Source organism: Mycteria americana, chromosome Z, assembly GCF_035582795.1.
Source record: "Mycteria americana isolate JAX WOST 10 ecotype Jacksonville Zoo and Gardens chromosome Z, USCA_MyAme_1.0, whole genome shotgun sequence".
Classification (NCBI taxonomy): Eukaryota; Metazoa; Chordata; class Aves; order Ciconiiformes; family Ciconiidae; genus Mycteria; species Mycteria americana.
In genome coordinates this window covers 20,231,049-20,251,799 of record NC_134396.1, presented here as the reverse complement: position 1 = coordinate 20,251,799, position 20,751 = coordinate 20,231,049, and the positions used below count along the sequence as shown (strand labels likewise).

General features: G+C 40.2%; 1 protein-coding gene across 1 annotated transcript in view; it reads right to left on the bottom strand.

The window, feature by feature from the left end:
* Positions 1–20,751, bottom strand: part of ANKRD31 (ankyrin repeat domain 31) — a 73,441-nt gene that overhangs the window by 37,545 nt on the left and 15,145 nt on the right. Inside the window, exons 8-14 of the mRNA XM_075526747.1 lie at positions 19,295–19,948; positions 15,760–16,037; positions 15,319–15,446; positions 12,513–12,692; positions 9,217–9,359; positions 6,679–6,823; positions 1,230–1,291 (exon numbers count right to left, since the gene is read on the bottom strand). Coding sequence (XP_075382862.1) covers positions 1,230–1,291; positions 6,679–6,823; positions 9,217–9,359; positions 12,513–12,692; positions 15,319–15,446; positions 15,760–16,037; positions 19,295–19,948 — 1,590 coding nt within the window. The remainder of the gene's footprint in view (positions 1–1,229; positions 1,292–6,678; positions 6,824–9,216; positions 9,360–12,512; positions 12,693–15,318; positions 15,447–15,759; positions 16,038–19,294; positions 19,949–20,751) is intronic.

Genomic DNA, 20,751 nt, shown 5'->3' with positions numbered 1-20,751 from the left:
AAATTGAACTAGTTTCAAATTAATGCTCTGCCTTTAAAGAATTAAAACTACATTGCTTCTGTGGTCATATACCAGAGCTACAGTTTCACATTTCTGGCAAACCTGTCTGCAATGATGCTAGGAAATTATAAAGAAAGGGAAATAACACAGCAAAACCACACAGAATTAACTCATGGCAGTCTCACAACAAAACCACTCCAAAGGCCAATGACTAACTAGAATTATCCTGTTGATTACTTCGTATCTAGAGATAGAACCAGAACACAAACACTGCAACAACTCACGCAACTATTGAAATCATCAGTTATACAGCCACAGTAATAGGTTTTCCCAATCAAATGTTTACCACACCTTCTACTTGGAGAATATCCTTCATCAATCAACTAATGTTTTAAAGTGTAATCTAAGACTATACACCATGGATGCTGTTATAGCATAACATTTCTAAGGACACCATAGATTGCACTACTGTAACAAGGACAGTTATCATAACCACCTAGAACTTTAGGAAGTGAGAATAAAGTGCCTGTGCACACTGCATTATATGTTTCACATATTACCAGTTATCATTGTTCAAAGGGGAGAAAACAGGAGGGGGAGAGTACAGCTTTTAATGCCAAAAGCTGTTGTGCTATATGCAAACAAGCTATGACCCAAGTGACTGATCATGCTGTCTTGTCTTCATGTGAGGCACTAGCTCCCGCATCTTACTGAGGTCTCACAGTGTAACTGTGCAAACCCTGTGCAAGACAGTGATTCCCTAACCCTCTCCTATCAAAACCCAACACAAGCTACTACACAGAGGCAAGAAGCAGCTATCCTACTGCTACAAGCCAAACAACAGCTTGCAGTTTCGGTCAGGTTTCTGCAAGTACAAAGAGCCACTGATGTACCATGCTTGTTGTAAACTACCTCTGCAGCACTCGCAAAAACTCAGCAAGAATCACTGCCTGTAAGAGTCAGCTGATTGCCTCTGTCCTGCATCTTCATGAGGCTGCAGCTTATCCCAAGGACCAGTTATGGATCAGCAACCACTTGCCAAAGAATTGGCATAACACTGAATATCACTTTGTTTCAGTCCCTGCTGGGTATGAAGCATCTAGTACATTATGTGCTGGTTTTGAAACACATTTCAGAAATAGTCATCTCCTTTAGTTTACTGAAGACTCCTAGCAAGCCCTTAACAGTTCAGCATCAAGTTAACTTAAGGATTCGTTGTAAAGACGTACTTGTTGCAGGTTTGTGTCCTCTACACTTTGAGTATTTAAAATATTCTTTGAATCATCTCCACCTGAAATGACAATGAAAGACGGAAAGAAACCAGAATTGAAAAAAGACCGTAATTCTTTACTTTACATATATAACATCTTGTGTCCACAATCTTGAGTGCAACAGCACTTACCACACTTAGCTATCCAGAAAAATTATCAAGCCATAAGGGTTTTATTAGAATCTAAAATATATCAATATATAAAAAGTATATTAAAATCTTGGAGTCTGATCCTCATTGCAGATGGCATCTTGTACAAACCAGGACAGGTGAGAGTAAAGTATGACATTATGCTTCCAAATTTTTTTGAAGATTAGTGACCTGAGCAATTATTTTTGAAACTTAGAGGAGCTACTATATTTCCCTAACTTCTAACGGGCTTCCCTGATCCCCAAGAGACTTTTCTGAAGCCAGTGATGGTGGGATGATAGCCTAGCTTATATCCTTCCCTGTATAGCATATTTGGGCAGGGAAAGGGATGGCGTAGCTAAAGCTAAGTCATTGGTGTAAAAATAGGCAGGGATATTCCCCAGCACCAATTCAGTGCCTTGCTGGTGGTTTGCTTTACCTTTCCAGCTACCCTCTGTGCTGATAAAATGGCATAAAAAGAGTATAGCAGCCACCAAGATCTTACCCTAGATATTAATATACATACTTAAACCATGCAACTCTATGCATTTACTTCTGGCCAATATGTTCTTAAACCTAGACTAGCCACACCATATTGAAAAACATCTAGCTCATCACCCTTTGTTATTTTGTACTGCAACATGAACCCCGAAGCCAGCCCTGAGATTCACCCAACAACGCATGCTGGAACCAGCCTTAAATTGAACAGGCATTTCACAGCACGGCAACTCTTTCTCCACCACTTCAGGAAATCTGGCATGCCAGATGTTAACCCTAGCCTTAGGATCATTTTTAGTCCACTGGATCCTGCCAGTCTTAGTCCTAAATTAACCCCAATGGCGCAGCTATTGAACAGTGATTAAGTCAAACCCTAATCCGAACTGTAACTTTGAACATATTTTTAGCCCACCAATCTTTGTACAGCTCAGAATATCTAGATGATATCTGGTGGCCGCAGCCCTAACCTCTAATAATGGAGCCTCCCAAATAAGCAGTCCCTGTCAGGCTAATCTCTTACAGTAGCATTAACCTTCATTTCACTCATATTTGAAGCCAGTAACTCCTGCCTACTCCTACTGCCCTGACTCTAAACTTACAGAATCATAGAATGTTTGGGTTGGAAGGGAACCTTAAAGGTCATCTAGTCCAGCCCCGCTGCAATGAGCAGGAACATCTTCAACTAGGTCAGGTTGCTCAGAGCCCCGTCCAACCTGACCTTGAATGCTTCCAGGGGTGGGGCATCTACCACCTCTCTGGAAAACCTGTTCCAGTGTTTCATCACCCTCATCATAAAAAAATTATTCTTTCTATCTAGTTGACAGCTACCCTCTTTTAGTTTCAAGACATTACTCCTTGTTCTATTGCAACAGGTCCTACTAAAAAGTTTGTCCCATCTTTCTTATAAGCCCCCTTGAAGCATTGAAAGGCCACTATAAGGTCTCCCTGGAGCCTTCTCTTCTCCAGGCTGAACAACCCCAACTCTCTCAGTCTGTCCCCACAGGAGAGCTGTTCCAGCCCTCGGATCATTTTTGTGGCCATCCTCTGGACCCACTCCAACAGCTCCATGTCTCTCCTGTGCTGAGGACTCCAGAGCTGGACACAGGACTCCAGGTGGGGTCTCACCAAAGCGCAGCAGAGGGGCAGAATCACCTCCCTCAACCTGCTGGCCATGCTTCTTCTGATGCAGCCCAGTATGCGGTTGCCTTTCTGGGCTGCAAGCGCATATTGCTAGCTCATGTCCAGCTTTTCATCCACCAGTACCCCCAAGTCCTTCTCTGCAGGCCTGCTCTCAATCCTTCATCCCCCAGCCTGTATTCATACTGGGGGTTGCCCTGACCCAGGTGCAGGACCTTGCCCTTGGCCTTGTGGAACCTCATGAGGTTCACATGGGCCCACTTCTTGAACCTGTCCGGCTCCCTCTGGATGGTATCCCATCCCTCAGGCATGTCAACTGCACCACTCAGCTTGGTGTCATCTGCAAACTTGCTGAGGGTGCTCTCAATCCCACCGTCTATGTGATTGATGAAGATACTAAACAGTACTGGTCCCAATACTGGTCCCACCACTCCTCACTGATCTCCATCTGGACATTGAGCTGTTGACCACTACTCTGGATGCGACCATCCAATCAATTCCACATCCACTGAACAGTCCACCCATCAAATCCGTACCTCTTCAATTTAGAGAGAAGGATGTTGTGGGGGACTGTGTCAAAGGCCTTACAGAAGTCCAGATAGATGACATCAGTAGCTCTTCCCCTGTCCACTGATGTAGTCACTCCGTCATAGAAGGCCACTAGGTTGGTCAGGCAAGACTTGCCCTTGGTGAAGCCATGCTGGCTGTCTCGAATCACCTCCCTGTCCTCCACGTGCCTTAGCGTAGCTTCTAGGAGGATCTGTTCTGTGGTCTTCCCAGGCACAGAGCTTAGGCTGGCAGGTCAATAGTTCCCAGGGTCTTCCTTTTTAAAAACAGGTGCAGTGTTTCCCTTTTTCCAGTCAGTGGGGACTTCACCTGACTGCCAGGACTTCTCAAATATCATGGAGAGTGGCTTGGCAACTACATCAGCCAGTTCTCTCAGGACTCTGAAATGCATCTCATCAGGTCCCATAGACTTACGTATGTTCAGGTTCCTCAGGTGGTCTCGAACCTGATCTCCTCTTACAGTGGGAGGGACTTTGCTTCCCCAGTCTGTGTCTTGCAGTCCATCCACTCAAGGGGTGTGAGAAGAGATGCTGCCAGTGAAGACTGAAGCAAAAAGTTGTTGAGTACCTCAGCCTTCTCCTTGTCTCTTGTTACCAGTTTGCCAGTCATGTTCATTGGGGGGGGTACGCTTTCTTTGACCTTCCTTTTCTGGCTGACTTACCTGTAGAAGCCCTTCTTATTATTCTCTGTGTCCCTTGCCAAGTTCAGCTCCAGCCACGCCTTGGCCTTCCTGACCCCATCCCTACAAAACGGGGCAGCATCTCTATACTCTTCCCAGGATACCTGTCCCTGTTTCCACTGCCTGTGCATTTCCTTCTTGCCCTTTAGTTTGACCAGCAGGTCTTGACTCATCCATGCTAGTCTGTTGCCTTCCTTCCCTGATTTCTTACACCTGGGGATCAAGAGCTCTTGCGCTCTACAGAAAGCATCCTTAAAGATCTGCCAGCTCTGTTCTGCTCTCTTGTCCCTGAGGGCAGTTTCCCAGGGCGTCCCATTGACTAACTCCTTGAACAGCTGGAATTTTGCTTTCCTAAAATTCACGGTGCTGACTTTACTCTTCACCTGCCCCATATCCCTCAGGACTGTGAACTCCACCAGTGCCTGATCACTGCAGCCCAGGCTGCCTCCAGTCTTGACATCACCTATTAGCTCACTTGCACTGGTGATCATCAGGTCCAGTATCTCGTCCCCTCTGGTAGGCCTGTCTATTACCTGGCTTAAGAAGTTATCCTCAATGCACTCCAGGAGTCTCCTGGATTGCCTACAGCTCGCCGTGCTACTTTTCCAGCAGATGCCAGGGTGGCTGAAGTCCCCCAGCAGGATGAGAGCCTGCGAGTGCAATGCCTCCTGTAGCTGGAGCAAGAAGGTTTTGTCAACAGGTTCCCCTTGATTGGGCAACCTGTAGTAAACACCAACCACAAGGTTCCCTTTGTTGTCTTGGTCTCTAATTCTTACCTATAAGCTTTCAACCTGCTCGTGGCTATTCTTAGAGACGCCTCTTCATAATCCATCCATTTCTTGAGGTGGAGTGCAACCCTTCCACCCCCCCTTCCTCACCTGTCCTTTCTGAGCAGCCTGTAGCCATCGATAGCTGCACTACAGTCATGGGATTTGTCCCACCAAGTTTCAGTAATGGCAACTAGGTCATAGCTTTCTAGCAGCATGGTGGCTTCCAACTCCTTCTGTTTGTTGCCCATGTTGTGTGCATTGGTGTAGAGGCACTTCAGCTGGACTGTTGGCTGTGTCACCTTTTTAGAGGAACCTTAATTCCTTTGAGGTATTTCCCCGGTGTTCCTCTGTTGGCTCCTATTACCTCAGGAGCCCCTGGCTCATCTCCGTAAGACTTCAAGTGTGCTCCAGTGTACCCAGCACATCTCAGAGCAACAGGCTAAGGGCCCTCACTAGCACCCCGTCCCTCTAACCTTGGTGTGTCATCCCACAGCTTGTCACATGCAAGCCTGATATTACCCTCCTCCCCTTTCAAGTCTAGTTTAAAGCTCTGTCAATGAGCCCCGCTAGCTCATGAGCAAAGACCCTCTTCCCCCTTTGATAAAGGTGAATCCCATCCGACACCAGCAGGCCTGGTGCCGTGTAGACCATCCCATTATTGAAAAACCCAAACTTGTGGTGGTGACACCAGCCACAGAGGCATGTATTAATAGACTGGGTCCATCTATTTCTTCCAATGTCGCTGCCCGCAACTGGAAGGACAGGGGAAAAAACTACCTGTGCACCAGATTCCCTTACCAACTGTCCCAAGGCCCTGAAGTGTATTTTGATTGCCCTTGGACTACATGTTGTGCCTTCATCACCACCCACATGGAAGAGCAATAATGGACAACAGTCTGACAGCTGGGGACTCCTTCCAGAGTTAAACAAGCCACAGCCCACACTGGCCCATTGGTGTCCAATAGTCCTAATTCTAACTCTAATCAAGGTTTATCTTGCGGCACTTCTTTGTACCTGCCCCTGACCAAGCAGCCTCTGCTGAACCTTCTTCTCAAGTTAGTTCTTAAGACTGTACAAGATCCAACTCTCGTGTTAACCAAAATGTTCACCTACCAACCCCTTGCAAACTCACTAGCTGTTACTTACACTAATATTACTCTAGTCCCAGCCCTAATACTAGTATGTAAGGATAAGCAGTTAAGACATGGCAACCCCTAAGATCTAGATCTAATCCTAGATCCTCCATTTTTTATCTTATGGATCCTTCAAAATTCAGCCTCTAAGCCAGTTTAGAACCAAATTTTTATCTCTAGCCCTAAGCTATACCTCAGCCATCAGCAAGTCCAGCCATGCCCCATCTTACATTTAGACAGGCAACAACTATTGTGTTACACATCTTCATTTCAAATTTAAAGGTAGCTCCAGCCCAAGAAAAAGCTGGACATCATTATCTTTTATACTTTGCCAATGTACAGCAACTGTGCTGGGTAAGGAGTGCTTACTGGTACTCGGGCATCAGACACTGAAGGCCATAGAATTATTAGCAGTAATTAAGGAAATATAGTGCAACAGATGTTTTGAATTTCTCCATTTAGTGGTGATGATATGTCAGAATAATCCTCTCTTACCTGATACTGAATCTCTTCTGGATTTTGCTACATAGCTTTTAAGCAGTTTCCTCATAGACGAGTCAGAAGCTTCTTCTAATGCACATCTTCCCATCTCATTTTTTAATAAGGGATCAGCTCCATACCAAAGTAATAACTCTGCCACCTAGAAAAATAAGTTTGTCAGATCATTTCTTTTCTGACAGTATTTTCCATACTTCTTCCTTATACAGGCTTCTCTCTCTTGTACTCGACAACATGAGCAACCAAAACCAAATCTAAGGCCTATGACAAATAATTCCTCTCTATTCTAGTTAATATAGCCCAAGCATTCCCCTAGACGCATCATTATCCTATAGTCTTATTATTTTCATTTTTATAAATTCGTTCATTATTAACGTGATGCCATTAAGCCAAGGTCTCCCAAAATATAGGGTAGGATTCATCCCCCTCATAGGTCTTAATTGGTGGAAAATAACAGGTGATTTTAGGGTATGAGTCAGCTTATCTATTTAGGATACCTACTTTAGGAGAAAATAAATTGTGCTCTAGCTGTGTCTATTGTGACTCCTGTGACTGCAGAGGGAAGCTTTGACAGCTATTTCAGATGTATAACATACATCTGGTCCAATGAAACCCACTCAGATGGTCTTGCCAACACTGATTTCTGTACAAATATAAAGCCCGATTCTGTTGTTATTCCAGAAATCATCACTTTAGCAAAATGTTCCATCTACCTTTGCAGAATACATTTTGAAGACATGGAAAATTCGCAATCTGATTATTTCCTTTCTCTGGGTAACCCTGCAATCTTATTCCAGCCCTAGTGTGGTTTTACTTGTACCTCTGCCTTTCTCTCTTCAGCATCTGTTATCATTTCAGACTGAGCTTGACTCACACCCTTCACCCATGCATTTAAAGTCCCTCATTATTTCTAACCAAATTGCTACTGAGAAAATTGCTAGTGAAGTTTTCTCAATTCATACATTCTCCTAACAGCAGAGCAAATAAAAAAGGGTTCAATCCACAGCAAAAACTCTCTTGGGCTTCAAAAGTTGTCCCAAATCTATGGATTTTTTCAATGAGTAACATTGAGAACTCTTCTTCCTTAATGAGATCTTTAGTTACACATCACACTTGTATGCTCTCCCCCTCAACTTGTACTATTAGAAAGTCTTTCTATACTTACCATTTTTCTGAAATAAGAAATTAATTTTGCCATATTGCAGGTGCAGAAGGGCATAAAGCAGTCTAAAGGTGAGTTTCCAATCTACAATAATAACTTCATGCAGAGAAGGTAGCTTTGAAAGAAACAGCTCCAAATACCATGTTACCAAAAGTCGTATTACTGAAGCACTATCACTATTTTGTTGCTAGTCAGAAGCAACAAAAGTTAAGTCTGACAGCCCACTTCAGTGATATAACTATACTGCTCCTGAGTAAATACAGTGCCGCCATGTAGTACCATTCCCTGTGGATATACCAGATCACATAACTCTGTGCTGAATGATGTTGGTGTACCCCAAGTGACCTAGCTGAGATCAGTGCTCTTCCAATATCATTCAAGTTGCTGACCCCTAAATATTACTTGTGGAGATGCAGAGTCCTTCAATACATAACCATGGACATGATGTCTTAGGTACTTTCACAGAACTCAGAAATATTTCATGAACCCGCAAAAGTCTGTGATCCACCAGCTGAAAACCAAGCTTGGGGCTCTCAAGTCTCAGAGAAAATTATTAACCAAAAGTGCACCCTTCCTCTTTGCTCCAGGGAGACTTGGGGAGAAATAGATTAAGTCTTATCTCTGTTGTGAAACAGAAAGAGAGCAAATGTTTAGGAGCAAAACTTATTACACCCCACACAGGTAGCATATGTGCACTTCTACAGCAAGAAACAGCAAGCAGGTAAAAGGGACATGCAGAACTCCTACATAAATCTAGGCCACCCTAGGAACACGCACAAAAAAACAGGCGGAGGCAACCAACCACTGCCAGACTGAAAGAGGATCAACAATTCAGACAGAGGCTTATGAAACCACAGCATTTGGCAACAAAACGTGTAATTAATTCACATTGACTATTCAGTTGACTTTGTTTAAGACCATACAAAATATAAAGCCATGTCTTCATAATTCTCCATGCTATGTGTTAATACACAAAAAATCTCTGTGCATGGCTGTGGCTGCACACCATACATGCATGTTTACTAAATCATGAAAAAAAGCCATGAAAACTCCAGAAGACTGCTCAGGTCATAAATTATTCTGGAAGCTGATTATAAAATAAGTGAAACAAATAGTATTAAACAGTAGCAATCTATTCCTCAGTACTTCAGCCATTGTCCCAAACAGAAAAACAATTAATTTCTGCTTTTGGACAAACCTTGTAAAGCATGGGATGGTTTGAACAGAAATTGGGCAGAAAGGACTTGCCAGCTCCTGAATTTACCAATAATCTGAAAAGACTAGCCACATGTAAAAAGATTATGGGACCTTCTGGACCCAACAACAATCATTTCTATTCCTAATCCATAATTTGCATTTAGTTTGGAATATACCTCATAATGGCCTTCTTTAACTGCATCTTGCAATGGTGTTATTTGTTCATTTCCTCTAGCATTAACATCAGCTCCTGCTTTCAAAAGCTCATTTGCTATCTCATAAAAGCCCTCCATACTTGCTCTGTGTAGTGCAGTCCAGCCTATGAAAAAGAAAAACCTGTATATCACATTTGGGTGAAATAATTTATAAAAAATTATGTCAGTTTTAGGTTGTCTATTTGATCAATATTTCAGAGACTATACTGAAAAGGTAAAAACTGATGCATTTTACAATATGTTGTATGAAAAAATGTTTATGAAAAAGTCACAAGGGTTGGGAGATCTCATTCTTTTGTCAAAATTTGCGCTTACTGAAGAAACAAGTGCTGCTGTAACAATATTAGTTTTAGATTCGATAGTTTTGTTATGAAAGAAGAGAATAAAAATTATTCCATCCATATCTTAGTAACTTCGCCCCGAATAAAATGTATATGCTATTTTAAGAACAAGATAATTTTTCATGGCACTTTTTTATTTATATAGCCATGCTGAAGAGGGCAAGTAAGAAAGAAGAGACAAAATAAAGACCTGGAGTCTTTATTGCCAAACAAAAATGTTTTTAAGACTATTCAAGAATGGTTCGAGTTTCCAAAGAAAGCAATGAATAATGCTTCCTGAAATTCCATATCCATTCCCAGCTATATGGAATAAACCAAGATATAAGCTTCATGACCCACAGAATAATTCGACTCCATGACGGAGGTGTTGAGGAAAAATAAAAGATGGAATGTAAGTCTTTGAACTGGGTTTAGAATAGCCTTGCATCAGCTCCTTAAACATTCATTATGTGACAGGTTTTTTGTAGGGTGAGAAAAATAAGGGAAGAAAACAAAGGATCTTCCACTTCTTATCTTCCAGATCTCAAACCAGCATGCCCTCCAGAAGATCATTTTGATAGACAGCCTCACTCTTCAACCATCTCCCATTATCAGAAGGTTGTCTGGGCCTAATTCACACAGTAAACATGTGAATTAATATGTGAATTAGGCTTATTAAGACTGTTCTGCTGCCATTAAGCAAAATTATCTTAATTTCATTGGAAAGAGAAACTCTTGAGGCTCTCTTATACACCACCCAACCCAGAATATTGTATATTTGTATAGAATTGGGTTTATTATTGGCACAGGATGTTGCATCAGGTTGTCCAAAAATTTTGTGCTATTAGGCTTTGTTCCCAAATGCTTGAAACTCAACTAAGTTTTAACCACATTGCCTAATGTTGACAGTGCTTCAAGATGAATGGTTTTTAACAGTATCGCCAGCAAAACATTTTACTTGCATTTTATAGAGCCTATTTCATTAAGAAACTCTAGTAACTCCATATTCTGGAGCAAAAGCTTGAAATCTATTAAGGGGAGGATAAAAAAGGTTCACTTAGGGGAAAGTACCCATTTCTCCCTCAGTAAAAACAATCCTCTTTCTGATACACTAATAAGCCCCTGAAAAATTGAACCTGCAACATGTTCAATTGACAATCATTAGAGTTTAGCAACATGGTTCTCCAAGGACACTGTGCCTGCTCCAGATCAAGCAGAAACACAAGTTTCATTGCAACTGTTTTTCAGCTCCCTCAAGGCACTGTGAATCAAGACTCAAACTGAGAGTTACAGACAGTATTTCTACCATGCTGTCCATATCCTACGTGCTGATGTCCAGGAAATAAAAAGCAGAAAAAAAACCCCCAAAGAATCCAAGAACTCAGTAAGGTACTGAAGCAGAGTACTGTAGCACAGGAATAAGGAAAAATACCAGGCTAAGATGTGGATAATCACTGGTGGAGGGCTTTAAAGGAAGAGAAAAAGGCACAGAGGCAGAATATAATCATCAGAACAACGATTCCCAAAGAGAGTGAGAGGAAAGCGCATTTCAAAATGGCACAGGTCTGGCAATTCCTTTCTAATTATACCTCCCTCACTAAAAAGGAAAGAAGTAGGGCCAGCTCAGCCTCTCATCTCTTCAAGGAGTTCAACTAAAACACATTTTGTGCAGTTGTGCTCCTTTCGCACCAAAAAATAGCAGCCAGAGTCTGGGGGATGAAGAAACAGTGGCCTGGTGAAATGTGCAAAGGCAGAAAAAGGAAGCAGCTGTGAGGCCAAAAACTGGAACCAGTGCACTTTAGTACACTTGCCCACAGAGGCTGCAGCTGAACCCACACTATCAATGTTTCTCTGTTGTCAGCAGGTGGCTTTGAAACCCATCAACAAAATATTTTCTCATTTACCTCTAGCACAAGTTAACACACATTACGAGTCACTGTTAGCTCAAATGCCAGAGTCCTATGCTGTAAAAGTGAAATTTGCTGCTAACCTAATCTATCTCTCAATATATTCCAGAAGACAGAGAATTTCTACCTTAATTTTGGTCTGTTATATGCCTACATTATGCAACAGCCTTTAACTGCAGAACACATTTTTTTTTGTTCCCACAGAACAGTTGTGAAATCCTAGCCACTGCACAGGATGGAAACAGTCATAAGAATGAATCAAATTTTTCTACCAAATGAGCCAGTTGTCTGTGAAACCATTTTCTCTTTGTTATGGAAGTTTATCAGAGTCTAATGGATGAGACAGGGAACTACAAAATAAGGAACAGTCTCACATTTGAAACAACTAATTGATACATTAGGGTGTGGCAATGTCTTTGACACAGAGTATCACACATGAAGCTGGATAAGGTGAATTGCTTCAGTCAAAACATTCACAGATGGCCAGTATTTGTCATTCTTTTTTTTTTGGTGCCCAAGATGAAGTAAAAACGCAAAATACCAAGTACTCACAACTTCACAAAATCAAAGCAGTGCTTTATTATGAAGCTACAACTTCCTTTGCAAGGGGCAAAACCAGAGTCCCTGAAAAATTAAACTGGAAAATCCAAATCTTGGTGTCTCAAGCTGGCCACTGAAACGGACCCCCAAAAAAATCTTTAAAAAACATTGCATTGATTATTTAATTAAGGGACTGTTTTGTGATAAACATAGACAGGATTGTTGAATTAAGGCTAAGTAAACTTAATTGCATCACTTCGTAATTTTTTAAGTGCTTACTTTTTCCGCAAAATTTTCTTTTTTAATATACTTTTATACATAGGTCTATATATTTTCTCATGAACAATTACCAAGTTAAACCAAAAAAAATTTAATAATCTACTGACAAACCTACAGTCTTGTCCACTGCACAAACTTGTAATATGCACTTTTATTAGTTATAGGTAGATATTTGTTTTGAAAATAGTATTTTAACACAACTGCAACTTACCAGCATAATCCTGAACATTTACATTTCCACCAGCTTTTCTTATGTTACGTACAAGGTTTACATCTTGATCAGCAACAGCTCTATGCAGTAAGGTCTCACCATAAATATTCCTCCTATTGATTGTTGAAAGTGAAATGGGGCAAGCAGGATTTACAGAATTCCTACAAAAGGCTTCTTGTCCTGAAAAATAATGTAACAGATGTGTGTAACAGAAAAATATCTTTCCTCTCTTATTTTGGCTTCACTTTATATTACAGTTAGTAAATAAGCTTTCTGTAGAAAAAATGCTCATTCAATCTCATAGAAACAAGTATCTCAAAAAATACATTACCAATTAAACAATAATACCATGCAATAAAAGATGCCATAGTGAATTCCGTAACAAAACTCCAACTGAAATTCAACACACAAGAAAATGACTTTGTAAAAGTGTGTTAAGTTTAGACTTTTTCCTTTTTAATGACATTTTTGCAAAGTGCATTGTTTCCCACTGGATGATAAAACTGCTATTCTAGGTTACAATTCATTACAAGATGAGCATTTCAATACCTAGTCAGTTATTCAATAATATCTCTTTTCTTAAAAGTCAAATTTATCAGCAGTTCTTTTATACTCATTTATGTTTTAAAACCTCCACTTCGTGAGCAAGGAGTATTTACACTAAGATAGTGATTGAGATTAGCCCCCTCAGATTACTTCTCCTCATTACTTCACAACCAGCTCAGGCATTTCTGCAATGAGCAAAAGGTTGCTTGGGAATATGAGGCCTAAATGTAAAAAATAAAGTGTAAAAGATACTATTTTTAATTTTTAGTTTATTATTTTACAAAACAAATGCTATGTCCCATTATGCACTCATTACAGTTTTCAGCTTGGGTGAAATAATTTCCAATACACAGATGAGCTGTTCTGTATTTCACCAGCACTGCCATCCCAACATCCCTTCATACTGTGGAGAAGTGCATCCTAGCTAATGTCTCTTCTGAAAGACAGGGAGGGAAGAAAGAAGGGAGGAAGGAAAGAGCAGGAGGATCGCCTGCAGGAAAGCACAATGCATGGCCTGGGCCATTAACAGATCTACTAATGAAAAACCTTGGGACAGCAGGCTATATACACTGCTCCTCTCCACAAGCTGTAGCAGATGTGGCTCACTGGCCCTAAAACTCCACCTGGGTGTCAAAAATAGACATTTTAAGTATGATCTGAAAACACAGTTCTCCTAGAGCTGTAACTCACAAAGCCTGATGTCTCTGCCATTTTGTGCATGGTGATACACTGTGAGCTCAGACTAATTCCCAACCTTCTTAAGTTCTTGACTCTGTGTAGATTTTTAGAATCTAACAGATATGGGTTTACTGAGGACATTCCCTCAGCTGAGCACATGGACAGTCCCTCTCCTCTACCTCTCCAGCCTTGCAAGACCTTAATCATTTAAGGTACTGCAGTCCCTAGTCAAAGCTGGTCTAAACTAGCCAAGCAGTTCAGGAGGCATTAAACCACACAGACATACACAGAACAAGGCACAGTTTTATGTTACACTTAACCCAATTTAAGTGGTTACTTCAAGAGGACCTATTTCCCACCACTTCTACCTTACCTTCCCTAGCCCCTTCCTTGTGTCTGACCTTGTCCAAAACAACTGATGCTTGCTGATCCAAACTGAAACTTTTTGTGGGGCTGTTTTCTCAGTGAATTACCAAACTCAGATGACTCACAGACTCTTGACTGCTAGGTCTGATGCAAAAGGGAGGTAAACTTGCTAGATTGGATTAACACGAAGCTACCTCTATAGGCAGTGCAACTCTTTCTGCAGAAATCATGCTAAAAAACCAACAGTTTGTTTTCTGAGTGGAAACTAGTAAGTCAATTTGAAACAGAAGAGCAGTTACTCATACAACTTTGAATCTCATAAAAACAGTGCTTCCACTGGGAATAATTAAAACCCTGTGAAAGAGAAGGTTTGTTAATTGGAGGTAGAATGATTCATATTTTGTAAGATCTATAATGTAGCTGTTACAGTTCAAATACTTCCAAACTTTGTAAGCTGTTTAAATGATTGTAGGTGCATAGATAAATCCAGACTGAGTGGGCTTAAACAAAATAAAAACTTTTTAAAGATCTCAGTCTTAAAGGTGCTGGAGTGAGCACTTAAGTGAGGAAATCCTGTATTCTCCTAAATGCTTCCTCTGCAAGGCAAAGAATTTCTCTGTATGCATCTTCAAAGGATGAAAAATGGCAATCTTTCTGGCAAAGCACATTGCAAGGAAAAATACTTCAAAGAGCACTCCGTGACTGTGGTAGTGAAGGCCCTATAATCCTATATTTAAAACAGACAGGATAACAACAGCAGGCATTCAAAATAGAATAAACTGGTTTGTATAGGTCAATTCTTGGGTATGGCACTGCCCTCAGAATGATGCTGCACACAGAATACTAGATTATAGAAGGATATATAAATGCATACCAGGATCTACAATTTCACTCTGCATGAAAGCATTTTTCTTCTGCTTTTCAGAATACATCATAATTTTTTCATATATAACACCATGACAAAAATTGCATCCTGAAAAAATTCTCATGATTCTTAAGGAGTTTATGCAAAGAAGTCAAATGTTAGGTTGCTAATATGTAGGTTTAAACAAGTGAGGGAAATTATCAATAATTTTCATTATTAAAATGAATGTTTATACCATCTTTTTATGAAATCCATCACAATATACTGGAAAGGTTACGAACTATATTTGATTCAGTATAGTTGTTCAAACAAAAAAATAATCTGTATAATAAACATCAGAGAATATCTTACTCAGTTTGTTTTCGATTCTCTTGCTCCTTCTTCTCTGCTTAGCTTTTCTATCCTTATTCAGAGTTATTTCTTGGCATATGTTGGTTTCTAGATCCTGCTTGTCTTTGGAAGCAGATTTCTGAATTTTACTGACAAGAGATTTGCTTAGAATCAACAAAAATATTCTATTCTCGATATAAATTGATGTTTATGGTAGAGCTAAGAATGTCAATATATTTCATTTTAAAAGGTAGTCTGTAATAGCATGCAAGTATATAGGCTAAGTCAGGCACTACTGAGTAAAGAGTAAATCAGGAGAAAAACTAACTTCCAGATCTTTAAATAAAAGGTAAAACCTTTACCTTTTGATCATTTAAAGTCATTCACATGAGGAATGATACTCTGTATACACTGTATTCATTACATTAATTAAAAAATAAGAATTTAAGAATTTTGTCATACTCAAAATCCTTAGCTTTGTTTTTTGTTGTCTTGCCACTGTGAGACATCCTCTCCTGAGTCTCTTCTAGTATTTGGCGATGACTGGAAACATGATCTCTGCACCTTCTTGAGGAGGTCTCTCTTAACTGCATTGCTTTCTTTGATGTTGTCTGGGCTGTTTCTGCACATGCTACAGCTTCCACTGAATGTGAACTTCCCTCACCAGTCTGCTTTTCACTAGAGGTGGCACCCCAGTAATGTGAAATTACTTCCTTCTCTCTCTGCTGATCACCCACAGGCTGTGACAAAAAAGAAATATTACGAGCAACTGGTAAGCATGCAATTAAAACAAGGGCTATATATAAGAGCTCCAAGAACATTGTATTATAAATTATATGTGTGCTCACAGACAATGGAGGGGTTGCTTAAGTGAGTAACTGGAATTCTACAGATACGAGAGACAGAGGCTGCCATAGGAGAAGCATGCCTAAAGTAGTACACCACACCACATGCCCCTGGCAGAATTAGCCAAGGGAATTAGGATACTCAGAATCACAACCTAATCTAGGCTGGCTGACAGTGAACAAAAGTTGTTATTATCTGAAAGTTGTTTGGTTGCACATATGAAATGACTTAACAGATTCATTTCCATTTCCTATGGACGTGAGCTCCTGTCCTAAAAAATAAAGTGATGGTTAAGATGTCTTAAGCTAGACCATCTTATCTCACTCTTGCACAAGCCTAGAAATGTGCACAAGATCAAGAACCATGTTTCACCTGCAGTTCAGTAACTCTCAGCTGAGAAGTTATTTCTAAAGACATACCACCCCTGAGCTACAGCCACCACAGATGAGATTCACTTCACTGACCTTCAGCCATCTAAAACCCAGGCATCTAGATGACACTAGGCATCCCTGCTACCCCTACCATTGGTTAAGATGAAGAGCTACTTTCATAGATGATGGTGATTCACTTTGTTCTACGTTGTGCAGAGGGGAACCTAAATGATTGGTGTATAAAATCACAGAATCATATACGTTGGAAAAGACCTTTAAGATCATCGAGTCCAACTGTTAACCTAACACTGCCAAGTCCACCACTAAACCATGTCCCTAAGCGCCACATCTACATGTCTTTTCAATACCCCCAGGGATGGTGACCCAACCACTTCCCTGGGCAGCCTGTTCCAATGCTTGATAACCCCTTCCATGAAGAAATTTTTCCTAATATCCAGTCTAAACCTCCCCTGGCACAACTTGAGGCCACCTCCTCTTGTGCTATCACTTGTTACCTGGGAGAAGAGACCAACACCCACCTCGCTACAACCTCCTTTCGGGTAGTTGTAGAGAGCAATAAGGTCTCCCCTCAGCCTCCTTTTCTCCAGGCTAAACAAACCCAGTTCCCTCAGCCACACCTCATAGGACTTGCTCTCTAGACCCTTCACCAGCTTCGCTGCTGTTTGAGGCTTATCTCTAACAGTAAGGGAGAGAAATCCCACCCTAAAGATATGGCATCACATGGCAGTTAATTTGAGTTACCTGAGTTCATTCACTGTTTTAGTCAAGTGAGTGTGACGTGCTGCTGAGTATCACTCAAGTTGCTGAAACCTGGGTACTCATTAGGTTATTACAGACTTGAGTAATGCTGAAAGCTCTTAGGACACACCCTCAGCATATATGCATACAAATTCTTTCACAGTGATGTGGGAGAACTTTTTAGTCCTTTCTTGGGACACAGAAAGAAATGGAGGATTCACCAATTAATTTTTTTAATTGACATATTCAGCAGAGAGGCTACTGAAGAGGTGAATTACATTCCTAGAAGTGGTCCTTCCCGGTCAAGAGATGATGCACGTTAACATGGCAGTTGGGGAAACCAAATGTTTCAGTTTACGAAACTATCAATGCAGTACTTTCCATGGCATCACATCTGCCATGGGAGGAGGGTTAAAGAAGAAGAAAACACTTCAAAGAGGAAAAAAAGCCACTTGCTTTATAAGGGACCACATATTAAAATAAATGGGCTATTCAGCATCCTGATTGCATCTACAGGACAGTACAGGCTCTCCTCTTTCTGGTACTTGTTTCACCACAACAGGGATACTCTGAAGAAACAAGGATGAGAAAAAAACAAGGTGAACATTATACTGTTAGAATGCAACAGTTACTAAAAAATTAACTGGGGTTTTTTCCTCATTAAATTGCCTCCCTACTTTCTGCCTTCAAGAACAGCAGATGGAGGCACAAAAAAGCTAAAATCAATTATTAATCAACAAGAGGTGATTCCCACAGGACCCTCCTTCACAATCTTAACAGCAATATTGAGTAAATCTACACATTAAGCTTCACACAGCTGTGCTACAAATTTCAGAAATCAACACTTCACTGAAAGAACTTTCTAAGTTACTATGGTTCTGAGAGACCTTTTGGCACCTTGAAATCAGCTACCTTTGTGACACATTTTATTACGTACTGTTATATTCAGTTAATACTACCAGCAAGACGGAATTAACTCATAGTCTTTGGATGCTTTATGCCATTGTGGGGAAGCAAAGTGGCTGTAAAACCACCTTAAATAGCTAGTTATATGTGGCCTATCATTGATTTGAAGCTCCAGATTATTCAAAGACAAGACAGAGCAGAGAATCTGATTCCAGGTTTGCCAGGGATGTCCACTACACTCTATAGCATCAACATACGTTTATGTGTCCTTCTCTTTCCCTTATTATAACCTAAACAAGAAGAGACTATAGCATTGCTTTCCCTTCATGTTCCTCTCCAGATTTTTGCATTCATGTTGTTGAATACAAATGACCTATTTCAGATCACCTTTATAGCACAGGACGTAACACTGTGGAGAGAACAGCACAGGGTAAGAGAAGAAAACAGAAAGATCACATGCTGTATCCATACATACTGGCTTCTTCAGGGGAGGACATGAACATAAACACCACAAAACAAAGTAAATGCACATCTAACTGTATGTGTAAAAAATGCCTGTAAGTAATCTTTCTAGTCTACAGGAAAGACATAGCTATAATTCATTTTGTAATACTTGCAAAGCATTTGTATGCTACAGCGGTGAGAACTATGATAGCAGAAAACAGCATACTATAGTCTGGAGAAAAACCAGAAGCAGATGGGGTAGCAATCTAGAGTTGGAACTGGCAGGAATATGCCAGTTCGCTACAATGAAATAACAGAATAGTGTTTTGGAACTTTCCTTGGAAAGAACGCAAGACACAGAAGATGTACAGGGAGACCAGGAGTTTTTGAAGCTCCAATGCTGATTCTAGATTTCCATGTCAGTCACTGAATTAACTTTGCTAGGATTTCCCATCACAGCAAGCTCAGCCATTTTCATAGCATGGATATATCAAAACAGAAAAACGCTACTGGACTTTTAAAACAAAAATAATTTAAATGTATTAAGCATGTAAATTACTGATGCCAGTTTATTCTTTACTAAGATTCACATCTCCAAGTAATTTGACTATTCTATAAAATATTTTATGAGAAACACAAATTTTCAAATATTAATTAAACGGTGTATATACTTGCTCATTTGTTGTCCTCTGCAAGTTAGATCCTGTTAAGGCTTTTATTTCTTCCACCTGAATTGTAGCAAGTTGAGCCTCAATCATGTTTGTTATTTGTGTACAGTCATCATCTAACTGGGGAATACTGGGTTCTGAATTTAACTGCTCTTCCTCAGTGTTAAGCTGTCTCTCATTTGGCACTACAGGAGTGACAGGCTGTACTACAGATCCTGACAAGGCATTCAAAGCTGTCACAAGCTGTACTGGCAGGGCATCACTGCTCTCATCTGCTGATGGATCAATGGAAAAGGCATGGCCCTGACACTCTAACTTGTCAGGCAATGGATTTATCATTTTAAGACCCTCAGAATCACTGAAGGATCTCAACAAATCACTGATTTCAAATTCACCAGTCTCTATACTCTGTTCAGTGAATGCTTCCATGAAAATCTTCCCTGGGGATGTCAGTGAAAGATCTGTATCATTATTAGCAGAGTGTTCTTTTACTCTATTATCCATGTCAATAATGGTCATGCAGGTTCTCTGGCAATCTTCTAAAACATGCGGAGATATATCTTGTGGTGCCTGTTCCTTTGGAACCATTCTTATATCCTCCAGAAGTGCATCTAGACAGAGGCTTATTTCTGGAGAGAGATCTTCATTACTGAATTTCTGTAAAATCTAAACATTAAAAAAAAAATTGTTTACAAAAAGGAATGGAAGAACTGTTTCTAAAAAGCATGTAACTAACATTCACTTTCGAAGTCATCCATATATATATATTTTATTCACAATTATTGCATAAACTACAAGACTCAAAGCCTTCCCTAAGAACTCATACAATTTCTTAACAGGGGTTAGACTGAGGTCTCAGTTTCAGAAGTAGAGTACTTCAGCTGTTGACTTCCCTAGCAGTGAAAATCCAGAGTAAGAGAGTCTTAATCTGTTATAAAGTCAAAGATATTATGCCATTGCCAATGACCTGAGGGTGCTGAAAGGCTTTAAAAGAAAGGAATTAAAAATTTCTGTTGCACAGAAATAATGAAAGTGAATATATTCATAATAATATAAAAAGCATAGTTAGTAAAACACAATAGATGAGTTTTGATTATGTGTTTATATGGATCCCACACAGGTATGGAGCATTTGTGCCTCACAAGCTTCTGTTCAAAACCTTAGGAGTATGTTTGGAGGCTGCACATTTGAGTTTCCACACTAAGTACAGACTCACAAAACCATAACTGTTCTTGGAAAAGTAATACTGCTACTGTTTTTCTAATCACTTTGAACCACTTTCAATAGATGCACCCATTTTTATACCAATTAATAGCTTTTTCTTTTTTTTTTTCCTATCCCTGTTTCAAACGCTTCTGCAGGAGAAAATCAGATGCCTCAGCAGACTTAAAACATACATTTTCTATACAACATTTACCTATAATAGTGCTGTTGCTTAGTAATACTGGATCTTAACAAAA